Source organism: Coturnix japonica, chromosome 26, assembly GCF_054131305.1.
Source record: "Coturnix japonica strain WE chromosome 26, WE-NBRP24, whole genome shotgun sequence".
Taxonomy (NCBI): domain Eukaryota; kingdom Metazoa; phylum Chordata; class Aves; order Galliformes; family Phasianidae; genus Coturnix; species Coturnix japonica.
In genome coordinates this window covers 4,380,001-4,393,109 of record NC_140688.1, presented here as the reverse complement: position 1 = coordinate 4,393,109, position 13,109 = coordinate 4,380,001, and the positions used below count along the sequence as shown (strand labels likewise).

Sequence of the window (13,109 nt, the reverse complement as noted above, 5' to 3'; positions counted from 1 at the left end):
AGCTGCTGGTGTCCACATAGCTCAGGACTGCAACAGTGGGGCTGCTGGACCTCAGTGTTCTGAACACTCTGATGTGGAAGTGATTGGCAGATGCTGTGGCCGGAGGGATGAGGTGCCTGCAGGGCATCCCTTGGAAGAAGGTTTGGTGAGGATGGATCCTCTGAGCCAGCATCGGGGACAGGGTGCTGGGTGCAAATGCCAGTGCTGCCCCCTGTCATCCTTTTGTTTTTAAAAGGAGTACAGCTCCGTTTCCAAATGTTGCCAACCACAGGCTGGCTGGCAGCTTGAAGGAACTGCCATGAAATTGGTCTAATGAAACGTTCCTGGCAGAGCTTCAGGATGGAGAAAGTGCAGTTTGTCCTCAACTGAGCTGAGGTCCAATGAGCTGAGTTTCCTGGCTCAGAGCAGAGGCCGTGAGCATCATGTCTCACAGTCTGTGTCACCTGGGCAGAGCCGTTAGGCAGGGGCTGCTAGTGGGGAGATGCCAAGGTTTAACATGAAGATGATTGCTCAGATATGCCTGAGTTCAGATGGAGGGGCCCATTGCCCTACCAGGAAGTGGAAGATGCTTGGGGGTGAGGCAGCTCGTGCTTTCCCATGCCTGTAGGACCTTACAGTGCTGTGCCTTTCCACATACCTACCCCACCTTCTTTCTTTCCCATGCAGGGGGCATCATTAATCCAGTGGGTGGCACCAAGAATGCCCGGACAGCCCCACTGCAGTGCGTCTCTGTGGCAGAAGGACACACCAAGCCTGTGCTCTGCCTGGATGCCACCGATGAACTGCTTTTCACTGCCTAAAAAGGTATATGTTGGACAGAACAGGTGTGGGGGCTGCTGGCTTTTTATGCGCTATTCTCATAGATCTCCCCAGGCTGGCGTGGGGAATTGGGGTGCATGGCAGGGATGGCTCCTTCTGGGCTGCTCCCCTGTCCCTGCCTTCTGATGTCCAGGTGCTGGAGCAGGCTGGCTCCATTGCCCTGGAGAGGAGCTGTGGGTGGTGGGAGGCAGCGCTTGGGAAGGAGTCGGTGCCTCCACGCCACGGAGGAACTCCCCAGCCCAACTCTCTCAGGCACGTTCTTCTTCCTACAGACCGGAGCTGTAAGATGTGGAACTTGGTGACAGGTCAGGAAATTGCTTCCCTCAAGGGTCAGCCAAATAATGTTGTTTCCATCAAGTACTGCAGCCACACGGGGTTGGTGTTCACCGTGTCAACGTCGTACATCAAAGTACGGGGACATCTGGGACTCAGCGCACTGCATCCGCACCCTGACGTATGTAGTGGGAAGAGTGGCTGTGGGGGACTGTGGGCAGCTCTGGCTTTGCAGAAGATGGTGTGAGGAACTCCTGTGGTCCCACAGGCTGTAAACAGAGCCCAGCTGTTTTAGGATCAGTGCCTACAGCTGTAGGAAACAGGGAGGCTTAGGGAGATCTTGGAATGGAATCTGTGGGGACCCTCTGCAGCAAAGGCTGAAAGGAAAGGACCTGGAAGAGCTTTTCAGCCCTTCCTGGGGGTGGCAAAGAGCACCAGCAAGAAGGGATGGGGATTTTCTTTTTTGCTTCAACTAATATGCCACAGGAAGACGACCACATTAACCCAGCTGTATTTGTTGTTGTTGTTTATCTACAGCATGAAGCATTTCACTTGGAAAGTCTCTGCTGCCACTCATCGTCCAACAGACTTAAAGCACAGCACTTGGCATCTAGCAGTGCTGTGAAGGGTTGGAAAGGCAGCGCATCATTGTGCTGAGGGCCAAGAGATGGTTCAGACAACAGAAGCATTTGTCCACATTTCTGACATGAAGGCTGTCGCCTCCCGATCCGGCGACAAATCAAGGCTGCTGTGTGAAAGTACCGTGCCTCCGCACATGGGAACAGACGGGACTCACACACAGCGTGTAGCACCGAATGTACCAGCTTAATGCCACGCCACAAACCTACCCAATACCCAACAGGGGGGACCAGTCAATGCTGCTCATCAGCCATCAACCCCAGATGCTGGAGAAGGCAGACCATGTTGTGGTGCTGGAGCATGACACGATGGCTGAGATGGGGACACCCACCGAACTGAGGACCCGCAATGGACCCTTGTAAGAGGCCATGCTTTTTACATTACTGTCTCAAAGTTTGCTGAAATGGACAAGTTCAGGCAAGTCCTGACCAAGGTTCCAGGACTGAGACACACAGGAACCAAGGTTCGAGAAATCCCTTTGTTTAGGAGATGGACAAGTCGGGGAGCTACCAAAGGGAGATAAGATACTGATTAATGGCCCTTAAGTGGTCTTTTGTGTTGGCCTATCTCAAGGAAGATGGCCATCTCTGAGGACTAATGTCCCTCAAGTGGTCTTCCATGTTGGCCCATCTCAAGGAAGATTGACAACTCTGAGGAAATCACAGGACTCTGACCTGAGCGGTCCCGAAATGTCTCGAAGGCTGGAAAGAAGGATAAAAAGGGCACGGACAAACCCCAAATTTGAGGTTTTTTGACACCAGATGCCTCACTATGGAAACAAGGATGTTTTCTGTCATCAGATGCCTCTCTACGCGAGCGCCTGCATGCTGAAGAAGATGCCTGCATGCTGAAGAACCTTTGTGGGCATCTAGGTATCTGACCTCAGATTCCTCCACCGTTGTCCTACTGCTGCCTATTATCTCTTCTGGGATTGCTGCTCGAGACTCTGCTCTGAGGGACCTCGCTGCCCAAGACTCCACTTCCTCAGACCTCGCTATTCTGACCATCTTCTCTGCTTTTCATCGATCTGTGGCCTGCTACTTCGCTGCTGCTCTCCCCTACGCTTATTTTGCCCCGGACCAACGTTAACAACGTGCTATGGGACGCAGCTGCATTCAGGAGGTGACTATTCCCCGCTTTAACGTAATTCTTGCTCTTTTCTACCTTTTTCTATCGCCTACTTCCCCTTCCCCATCACCCTAATTTTGGCATTTGTCCCTCTCCCTTCCCCATCTCCTCAACTGTCTATTATTTCCAATAAACTGGAATCAACTGTCTATTATTTCCAATAAACTTGAATGTATTTCCAATAAACGGATCAACATTTGAATGTTCTTCTTCTTAATCTCACCCGGGCATAACATATCAAAAGAACCTTTGCCTCACTCCTAAATTGAAGCGAGACAACCCTACAGCCGGCTGCTGCAGCACTGAGGACCACAGGGCAGCTGGAGTGGGATGCGATGGGACATGGGGAGCTGTGGCTGTCTCCGCTCCCCGCTGCAGGATGGGAAGAGTGGGATGCTCTGGGATTGGTATGGAATAAAGTGGAGATGTTTTGTAGAGGAGCAGGTTGGGATGGGGGGTGTGGGCAGCTCAGCCTCAGTGCATGGTTGGTTATGGAAGCTGGGTGTCTGCCCTCAGAATGTGGCTGTGGCAGCACTGTGGGTTATGGGGGGGAAGCACAGCTCAGCCCAATACTAGATGAACTTTCCAGTCATGTCTTCATGCCAAAGCGGTGCAGATAGCACAGGGAGTGCAAAGGGGAGGAGGAGAGCAGCAGTGTGAAATGGAGCAATGGGCAAAGAGTGTGGGGTGGGGGGAGGAGGGATGAGGGGAGGTCCCCTCATCCACCCCAAAACCAAGCACGGCACAGAGCAGAATGCGCCGCAGGCTGAGCACAGAACAGCCCAACACTTTATTTCACAAGAAGCAGCACAGGAAAAGCATAACAGCATAGGTAGCAGAGGGAGATGTGAGAGGTAGAGGGGATGGGGCTGTGTTCATCACCGACCCCAAATGCTCGTGTGGCCAGTTGGCCCCTTGCAGGCTGAAGCACAGCACTCAGACGGTTTGGTTACTTCCTGTGTGAAGAAGAAGAGATGGTGTCCCATAGGGCCACGTTCACATCCCAGCCCTCAGCTCCCTGCAGAGTCCCAGCCCAGCCCTGGTGCAGCACCACAAGGAGCACAAGGAGCACAGGGACCCCTTCCAACCCCCAGCCCCACACCGCAGCTGTGCTCGAGTTGCTGGTTCCACCTTCCTGGCCTGTAAGGTAAGAAGAGCCATTGTCTCAGCCCAGTTTGTAGGAGGGAGGCAAGGTTCTTTGATATGCGTATACCTGGTGCGGGATTAAGAAACAACGGTTCAAACATTGGTCCGACCAGTTTATTACAAGACTTTATCAGGGAGATGGGGAAGGGGAGGACGGACGCTATTATGGTGTAGGGTGATGGGGAAGGGAATGCAGTAAAAATATGAAATAGAAGCAAGGAGTCTCTGTAGGAAGCAAGAGGGAGATATTCACCACCATGGATCCATCGAGGTTTGTAGTTCAGTCATTGGTCTTCAGTCGTGGTGGGTCGTCAGGCGTTGTTCTGTTAATGGTGACCACGATGACAATTTCCAATGGTAGCACCAACTTATTTATATGTCCAAAGTGGTCAAGTCAGCTCTCTTTGGAGTGACAGCTCGAATCCAAAGTAGTTGAGTCAGCACTCCTTGGAATGGAAGCTTCTGGCTCTGGGATCTTAGCAGAAATTCCTTTGTTCCCATCTTCTGAGCCTTGCCAGCAGATAAGAGGGAGCAGGGATACCCATCCGCATCCTGTTTTTCACAGGGCACGATGGCTTCATTACCCAGATTTCCCACACCAAGCTGGAGCTATTTAGTCCCGAGCCAGATCTTCCGCTCATAAACAGTCCTGAGCACTCTTCTGGAGGCAAACAGCTCTGAAGGAAGGTGCTTTCAAATATTCAAATACCCAAAAAGTGATATTGATTGTCACACGGTAGCACCCATTACTTGCCACTTCAATAAATCATTGAGAGTCTTCTCACAAGAAACACCTCAGGAAGCAAGCTTGGAGCCAGAAAACAAGGAAGGACTCTCACAGCCATGACCCCCAGCCCTGTTCTTGCTGTGGGGCATGGAGCAGCTTTGAGCACCAGGAAGGGGAACCCTGGGAGAAAGCGGGGACCCCAATGCTGCCCTGGCACTGGGCAGAGGTGGGGGACAGCGCTGCCCTCATCACTCACTGGGCGCCGTGTTGTAGCCTTTCTCCTTCTTCCCTGCAGACAGAGAGATGCATCAGCACAGGTTCACATCACAGCCAGGCTGAGGGCTCCTGTGGGAGCCTCAAATCCCCCCACAGCCCCCACTGTCCTCCTACACCCCTCCACTTTTACCTGCATGGCGTCTGTAGATGATGAATCCAACGCCAGCCATGATGGCAATGGCCACAACGGCGACAACCACCCCCACCACGTTGGGCACCAGGCTGGACTGTGACTGCTCTGGGGGAAGGCAGGGCTGTCAGCAGGGGAAGGGGCAGCCCAGAGCCCCCCAGCCCCACATCCCCTCACTCACCTCATGAGTAGAGGCTGGGCTGGGGCAGGCTGGCGTGCTCCACGCAGCACTGGTACTTGTCCCCGTGCGGGGCACGTACCTCCGACCGGAGCTGTTGTAGTGCACGAAGATTTCGCCATCCACGTACCCCACTTCAAAGAACCAGGGCTGCTCGGGGCCAGATTCCGTCATCCCTATTTCAAAGTACTGCATGGAGTGGAGCTCTGCGGGGTCGGAGCGCGGCGACCCCCCCTTTTTTATTAATTAGCAAGCTACTGCCTATAGAATAACAACACTACTTATATTAATAACATAACCATTATAACTCAATCAAGACCTCGATTGACAATCCTCTAGAAGTGAAAAAAGAGACAAGTCAAACACAGCATAACAACATTACTGTTAAACCTACTAAAAAGAACAAACTCGTTTGCTCTGCAACCTAAGTTTCTGCAACCTGGAAATAAATCCATGAGGGTCCCATTGTGTTCACATGTCACTAGTTAGGAAAAGTCTTCAACTTTCATATACTCTGATATATTGATTTTAAATGGCCACTAACTATTGTGCAACAAATGCTTTTAGGATGCTCATAACCATGCCTTTGAGCTAATAATTGATAATTGAACTTTATGAAGTTGCATGTCAGATAGAACCAGTTTTAGAGGACAAATGTGCTGGAGTATCACTAGGGGCATTATTACTTATTGACCCTTGAGAAACAGCAAACCGTGTTGGTGGTGGCTGCGACAGGCGGTGCCAGCAGGGCCTTCCCTGCTTCAAAGTGCGCCTTTCCTCTCTCACCCATCACAGATTCTCTCCTGCATTCAGGGTCTGAAGGATTTCTTCCAGTTGTACACCATATCCGCATGGCCAGTGCGTGATACAGAGCCCAGGTGGAACAGCTGCCTGGAAAACAGAATAAACTATCAAATTTAGTTCTATTAGTATGCACTTTTGTCTCAAGTGATGCATGGTCATATTTTTAAAATCCCAATTAGTTGGGTGTAAGAGACGTATCCATTCTACAATACAGGGTCATCCCTTTGCCTGGGATTCCTTTCCAGGTTTTGTCTTTGCAAATTAAGAAAAGCTAATTAATAGGCTAATAACATCATGAGTGAGCAGTACTAACATACTAAAAGAGCTATTCCCATAGATTACAGCACTGATTACATCAAATCCTTTCTTTAACACACATTTGATCTATGGATAATGCCTAAAATTCTAATTCTTGAGACTGCATTGGTAACACTGAAAATCACACACTATGTCAAACCATTACTAATATTATTTATAACACCGCAAGTTACAAAGCAATTCCACTAGGAAAGAAACACACAACACAGTTACTATAAAGGCTGGATGCTATTTTCTGCCTTGAGATGAGACCAACAACGTATTCTGGTGGTGTTAGTAACAACCGCACAAGATTAGAAGTGTCTAGTGTCATATGAGTATCCTCAGTGAAAATCCATTGAATGATTTGCTTAGAAGCTTCAGATCGTTTCCCATAGTCAGTCACAGTCTTACCAGCCTGCTGTAACAATTTCCAATGATGCACTTCCCACCGAGCAGCTCCCTGCTGATCGTCTATCAGCGGGCAAGCGAGCTGAAACACAGCTTGACACGGTCCCTCCAATATCATGCCTCTAATGACTCCAGACCAACGCAAAGGTGGAGGATCGCTACATGTGGGGGGGAATCACATAGACAGGGGCTGTAAAGACATCGGTGAAACGCTCAAAGAGACTGATGCCTCCTTCGTACGCAGTTCTAAGTCCTGCAGCTCCTCAGTTAATGTTTTATTATGTTCCTCCAACGCTTTCTCATTCCCACCATTATCCGAGTCGCTTTCACTCTCAGGAGCTTCTTGCTGCTCTGCACACCCCTCAGCCCCCCCCACCGCACCTTCCTCACCAGCCAAAACCGGATCTGCCAGAGACGTTGAAGAGGTCGAGGACGGGGGATTATTCGAGGCTTCTGCGGCAGCCCTGACTTGTGAGGCTGATGAGCAAACAGAGTACGAACCTCCTGGTAACAGGGAGTCAAGCTCTGACCCTGACTGAGCACTAGGTCCGTATAGAGCTTGTACCACAGCAGCAGCAATCTGCCGCTCGGCTTGCATATTCTTCAGTGTATTTATTTTGTATTCCTTATTTTTGGAGATAACAAAGTCCTACATATGGTCGACTATTTCTCGACATTCGGCTACAGTGAACATCAGTGCCACCTCCTGAAGGTGTCCATTCATATGAGCCCATTTTACCAGCTCGGATATGCATTTAGGAGATACCTGCTCCCCTCTCTTAGAGAGAATACATTTGAGCAGTTCCTCCACAGCTTCCCACAACATCGTGGCTTGCAGAGAATGGGATGGTACCCCGATGAGAGGTGAGTGCCAACCCCCCCCCCAGTTCTTTATTGCCCCCGCACCGCGCTGTTAGAGAGGGGAGGTTCTTTGTTCCTTCTCTCCCTGGGTTTGTTCCCGCTGTCACCGAGTGAGCTCTAGAGAGAACTCCGTGACACAAACTCATTGCAAAGTCTAAGCTAGAAGAAGCGTCACCTCAGTGTATCCCAGAAAAAGAACAGCGTTGAGATTTTAATTGGTTTTGGTTTTTTGTTTTATTGAGGGTGGGTTGTTTTTTGTTGTTTTTTTAGGGTTTTTTTGGGGTTTTTTTGTCTTTTTTTGGGGGGGAGGGTAGGGGGGTGCGAGGGGAAGGGAGAGGGAGGGGACAGTTGTTTGGTTGTTTTTCATATACAATAAAGCTATGCAGTTCCGCTGTCAGTCGCCTCAGAGAGTTCCCGAAGGAGCTCAACCACATTCTGCTCAACATCGAGTTGTTCCATTGAGTGGAACAATGGTAGTCTTGCAGATGGAGCAATGCAGGAATTCTGACAGGATCTCCAGGTGTATCCAGTTCATCATCTGAAAGCTCCGCAACCAAATTGGAAGGGACCAGTCCTCTTGTGCCATCTGTCAGCTCTCCCTGAAACCAGCCATTCTCACCCACATCTCCAAAGACATTACGCATTGTCCGGCAGTCAGAGGAAGCTCGTTTTCTGGGTCCTCATTAGGACCCTCAACAGGAATGTAGCTGTGTCGAGCTAAGAATCTTCAAACTGCTGGTGATACCTGTCCTGGAGAATGCAGGATGAAGGACAAAAGCTCTGCTCTCACATTCAGGGCCATCCTCTGACAGAAGGCAGCACTCAGGACTGTTCCCAAGGATCTCTTTCATGGCTTTGAGTTCAAGCTCCAGGTCTTCCAGATGACCTTGAAGACTTCTGGCCTCTTCAATGGCAGAATGGAACGGACTGGAGCTATTACGGAGACTCTTGTTTGACTGGGTCAGAGTCTGTCTCGTTGCCTTCCCCAGCTCCATCTGCTGCTTCTGCTGCTCTCTTTTCCCTCTTGCGCGCTCTGTGAGAATGAGTTTCAGAAAGCACTACTCACTGACAGGAAATAAGGGGAAACTTGAAAGACTTTGCAACCTAAGTCCTGGCAGTGTATTGCCAGCGGCTGATTTGGCCGTCCAGGATCCTGGCACCACAAATGCTTCAATGCCAAATGCAGCAATAAGGTGTTCTGGGGAAAGGCCAACTCACAGGTAGTTTTTGAGCACCCATATCACAGTACCAACGGCCAGCACCAGCGCAGGCAGCAGCATCGCTGAGACCGTCACCGGAATGCGGCGCTTCCGCACAGATGTGTGAGCAGCAGCCTCTGTGCTTTTGCCTGTGTTCATCCCTGGAAGAAATGAGACAATGTCCCACGTTACCTTCAGCTGCGCTACAGATAATCTCTCAGTGTGCTTCATGGACCCAAGACGTCATTTTGTCAGTGGGTGCCTCCGTCTCTGGTGCCGAAGCACCGGAGGACAAGAAGGATTGCTTCCACCTCTCGTTGGGTACGAAGAGGCTGCACAGGCACTACCCGTGTCCTCCTCTGGGCCGAGAGCTGGGGCTGTACTCTGGGGTCTGGGCTTGGTCTGTGGGGAGAGCTACAGAGCAGAATCCCTCATGCTTTTCCCGGCATGCGTGTCCTGAGCTCTCCTGTGGGACGCCCCCCAGGCTGAAGGTCAGGCTTCAGCCAGCACAGAGCACAGCCAGAGCCAGCCCAGGGGAGAAACACTCCTGCTTCTTTTACATGTGCTCTATGCTCACACGCTCAGGTCTGGCTGCTGACCTGGTGTGCAAGAGCTGGCAGCAAGAGCCTGCAGGCACGCAGTGACTCTGGTTTGTGACACCGTATGATCATGGGACAGAAATTACCTGGCATGCTGGTTGGTGCTGCCTGCATTCCTCTGTCCGGGATGGGCAGTGTGGGATATCCACCTTCCTGGAGTGCATCCGGGACCGGCAGTGTGGGATATCCACCTTCCTGGAGTGCATCCCGCTCACTTTGTTGGTCCGTTCCTTTAGAAAGAAAGCAGGGCAGTAGGAGTGGGATGTCACGTGCCCTCATCAAAAACTGAGCTTCTCCAATCCCGAGCTCAGGTAAAGTCCAGGCCCCCCACCCCCAAGTACACTGTGAGCCCCTCTGTTACCCAAAGGCATTTGGGCCCTCCCAGCTATTGGACAATGCTGACTCCCTCACACCTCTTGAGGAATCAGCTCCTGTGCAAGGCCCTCACATTCTGTGCTGTCACCAGCCCATCACAGCCAGGTAGCTGCAGGCTGAAATCCAAGCTCTAACACACAGTCCAAGCCTTCAGAATTAGCATCTCCACCTCATTTCCAGCATTAGCAAAGGCAGCCAACCCTGCTCGGGATGCTTCTCCTGCCTTGAACTTGCTCAGCTGCACGGAGGGCTTTGGATGAACAGAAGCACAGCGCTTGCCACTTGCTGCCATCTGGGTGCCAACGACTGCACAAAGCAGCTCTGACAAGTAATGGTTGTGCTGGGGGAGCACCTGCCTCTGGGTCTTGGCTGGATGCAGACCATCTGGCAGCAGACCAGCTCTGGTGCTTGACAGCACCTGCAAGGTGATACATGGAACATGGCTGCAGCACGGCTCTGACCCATTCCTTCCTGCTGTGCAGGCTACAGCCTGCCCACACCTGCATATCACACCTCAGCTTCCCAGGTCCCACAGTGAACAGACTGAAGTATACCCACCACGCTCTGCCTTCTCCATTTCCTTCAGCAGTCGCTTCAGGAGACGGGATGAGCCCTGAGAGTATTTTCCTCGTTTGGATTCATCCTCTTCTCTTTCCGGACCTTAACAGAATGTATGAAGTTAAATATCACGTGCATGAAGTTTTGAAGATCAGCGGCGAGTCAGCCAAGTCAGTGAAGACAGAGTACTCACTGCTGGGATTCCAGCTGGGCTCCAGCACAGGAGGAAACCGATGACCAGGCAGGGCCCACACTGGGGGCACTTCTGCAACCAAAGACCCATGAAAAGTTTCAGTCACACACTGCAACATCAACTGAGTAGCAGAGCGTACAGGGGACTGTGCCATGAAATGGCACTGAAACGGGCAGCAAAAGCTCTCTAAAGAATTTCAAAGCTATGACGTACCTGCGCGATCCGACATGAGTTTCAGTTCCAGATCTCAGAGAGGAAGCTGGATCAACTCCTCTAGTCAAATCTGCAAATGAACACAGGACAAAGCAACTGCTACTGAGCATCCCTTCAGCCACAAGGTCGCAGGATGCAATTAAAGCCAGGGATTCCTTCACAACACTATTCTCTCCCTTCCGCACAGGGAAACAAGGGGCCTGGGAGAGCAGGAAGGATGCAGATAAGGAGTGAGACCTCACGGAAGTCATCAGGCAAGGAGGAGAATAGATGTTGTAAATACCAGAAGAGGAGTTGTATCCCCCTGATAAGAACAAGAGGGGGTCTGCATGCTAAACAACTATTGAATATGTATCAGAATTCCGAGAAATCATTGACTATGTATGAGATGTACCTATATCTGTCACGATTTTACAAGTCCATGTGCAAGTTTGGTGGAGCTATCCCCCTTGCACCCAGCACTGGAATAAACATACCTGCTTTATAACCCATCTATGTGTTATAGAGTTTGATTCCGCAAGTCACTTACACCCCATATTTTCCCTAACAGCCACACTGGGTTATCTGGATTCGTTACATTTATCCATTGTTGCTGGCAGATGTTTCTCTCTCTCTCTCTGTCTTTAATCCCCACACAGCCCATCTTCCCAACTGTGGGTTTCGGTTAGGAGGTATGCACCCATAGGGTCCATGCCCTACTTGTAGATATTTATCCTGCCCAGCCCCAGGTGCCCAATTTGAGGCAATAGTTGCACATCCCTAATAGGCACAGTAATATGAGCCTGGGTGGTTACAGTATCCCCTCCCTAGGTTTGAGCTTAGGCAAAAATAGTAACCCTTTTGGTTTAGACTGGGCTGTATAGGTACCAGGTCACACAGGGATGTAAGGAAGCTTGGTGTGGGTGGCGTTGTGCTGCTATACAAAATGTGATCACTGTGAGAATCCCCAAGTACCAATGGATACCCCTAAGGCCCATCTTTCCCCACAATTCACTCCTCTGCCTCACTCGTCAACTGGGTTGCAACCAGCTACGAGGGGTTTTTTTAGTTCTTCTCAGCAGCAGTAGTGTTCTTCAGGGGAAGCCTTTACCTGGAATACCCATTGGGCTTGTCGCAGTGTGAGTTTCAGGTCGTCACTCCCGGGAGCTACCTCCCACTTCTCGTCACCGATGGGTCCTTTAACACGGCTGGCATGAGTCCATCCTCTCTCTGCGGTTCGAATAGCTGTTTCTGCAGTAAATAAAACAACATAGGGACCTTCCCCTTGTGGTGTTAGTGTAGCTTCTTTCCAAGTTTTTATTAGGACCCCATCCCCCGGCTGTATCCTATGGATTGCTATCTCCAATGGGGACTGCTGTGCAATCAGATCCTTCTTGTAGTTCCTTGCACCCACTCATTAATTGTATAAGATTTTAATTGATCATCTTGTAAATGGGGGTGACCAAGAGGTATTTCAAGATTACAGGGCATACCATACAGCATTTCAAAAGGTGAAATTCCCAGATCAGTTCTGGGCTTCACACATATATTTAACAGAGCTAACAGCAAGCATTTTATCCAAGATGTCTTAGTTCCTATCATTAATTTTCTAAGTTGTTTTTTAATTTCCCCATTCATTCGTTCTACTTTACCAGAGCTCTGAGGGTGCCAAGGAGTATGATATTCCCATTTAATCCTTAGAATTTTCATTGTGTCACGTGTAACCTTTGACACAAAATGAGCTCCCCTGTCAGAATCTATTGCTTCTCTAATTCCATATCGAGGAATTATATTTTCTAATAGTACCTTCACTACTGTTTGTGCTGTAGCCCTTGCCGTAGGGAATGCCTCAACATAGTTTGTAAGATGGTCTACAATCACTAATAAATATTTATATCTCCCAGTTTTAGGGAGTTCAGTAAAGTCCAACTGGATCCTTGCGAAGGGTCGATAAGCCAATTCTCGCCCTCCTGGGATTCTTTTTCTCATATTCTTTGCATTCACCCTCCAGCAAGTCATATGTCCATTAACAATCCCCTTTGCTATGTTATATACCCCTGTACACATAGAATTATTGGCAAACTGATCCACTAAGGCCTGAGTACCCCAATGTAACGTGGAACCTCCGTAACACCCTCATAGCTACTGATTTTGGGGTTTCCCTTCGTAACACGGCGCCTGGTGGCCGCTGTGCTCGGGAGAATAAAAGCAGCTCGGACCGCCCCGCCCGCCTGCACGGGACCCAAGCCGCCCGGCGACCCATCAGGACGGCCTGGACCCGGAAGCGGACCGGACCGGCGGCGG

The 13,109-nt window shown here is 50.3% G+C and overlaps 1 protein-coding gene and 1 long non-coding RNA gene across 2 annotated transcripts in view; both read right to left on the bottom strand.

The window, feature by feature from the left end:
- Positions 1-13,109, bottom strand: part of LOC146756705 (uncharacterized) — a 378,411-nt gene that overhangs the window by 316,075 nt on the left and 49,227 nt on the right. The window lies entirely within an intron of this gene.
- The window catches only part of LOC146756712 (uncharacterized), a 7,441-nt gene continuing 2,230 nt past the window's right edge, over positions 7,899-13,109 (bottom strand). The window contains exons 2-8 of the mRNA XM_085524090.1: positions 11,917-12,056; positions 10,827-10,896; positions 10,614-10,685; positions 10,421-10,522; positions 9,574-9,717; positions 8,908-9,049; positions 7,899-8,722 (exon numbers count right to left, since the gene is read on the bottom strand). Of these exons, the coding sequence (XP_085380216.1) occupies positions 8,626-8,722; positions 8,908-9,049; positions 9,574-9,717; positions 10,421-10,522; positions 10,614-10,685; positions 10,827-10,842 (573 nt within the window). The 5' untranslated portion in view covers positions 10,843-10,896; positions 11,917-12,056 and the 3' untranslated portion in view covers positions 7,899-8,625. The remainder of the gene's footprint in view (positions 8,723-8,907; positions 9,050-9,573; positions 9,718-10,420; positions 10,523-10,613; positions 10,686-10,826; positions 10,897-11,916; positions 12,057-13,109) is intronic.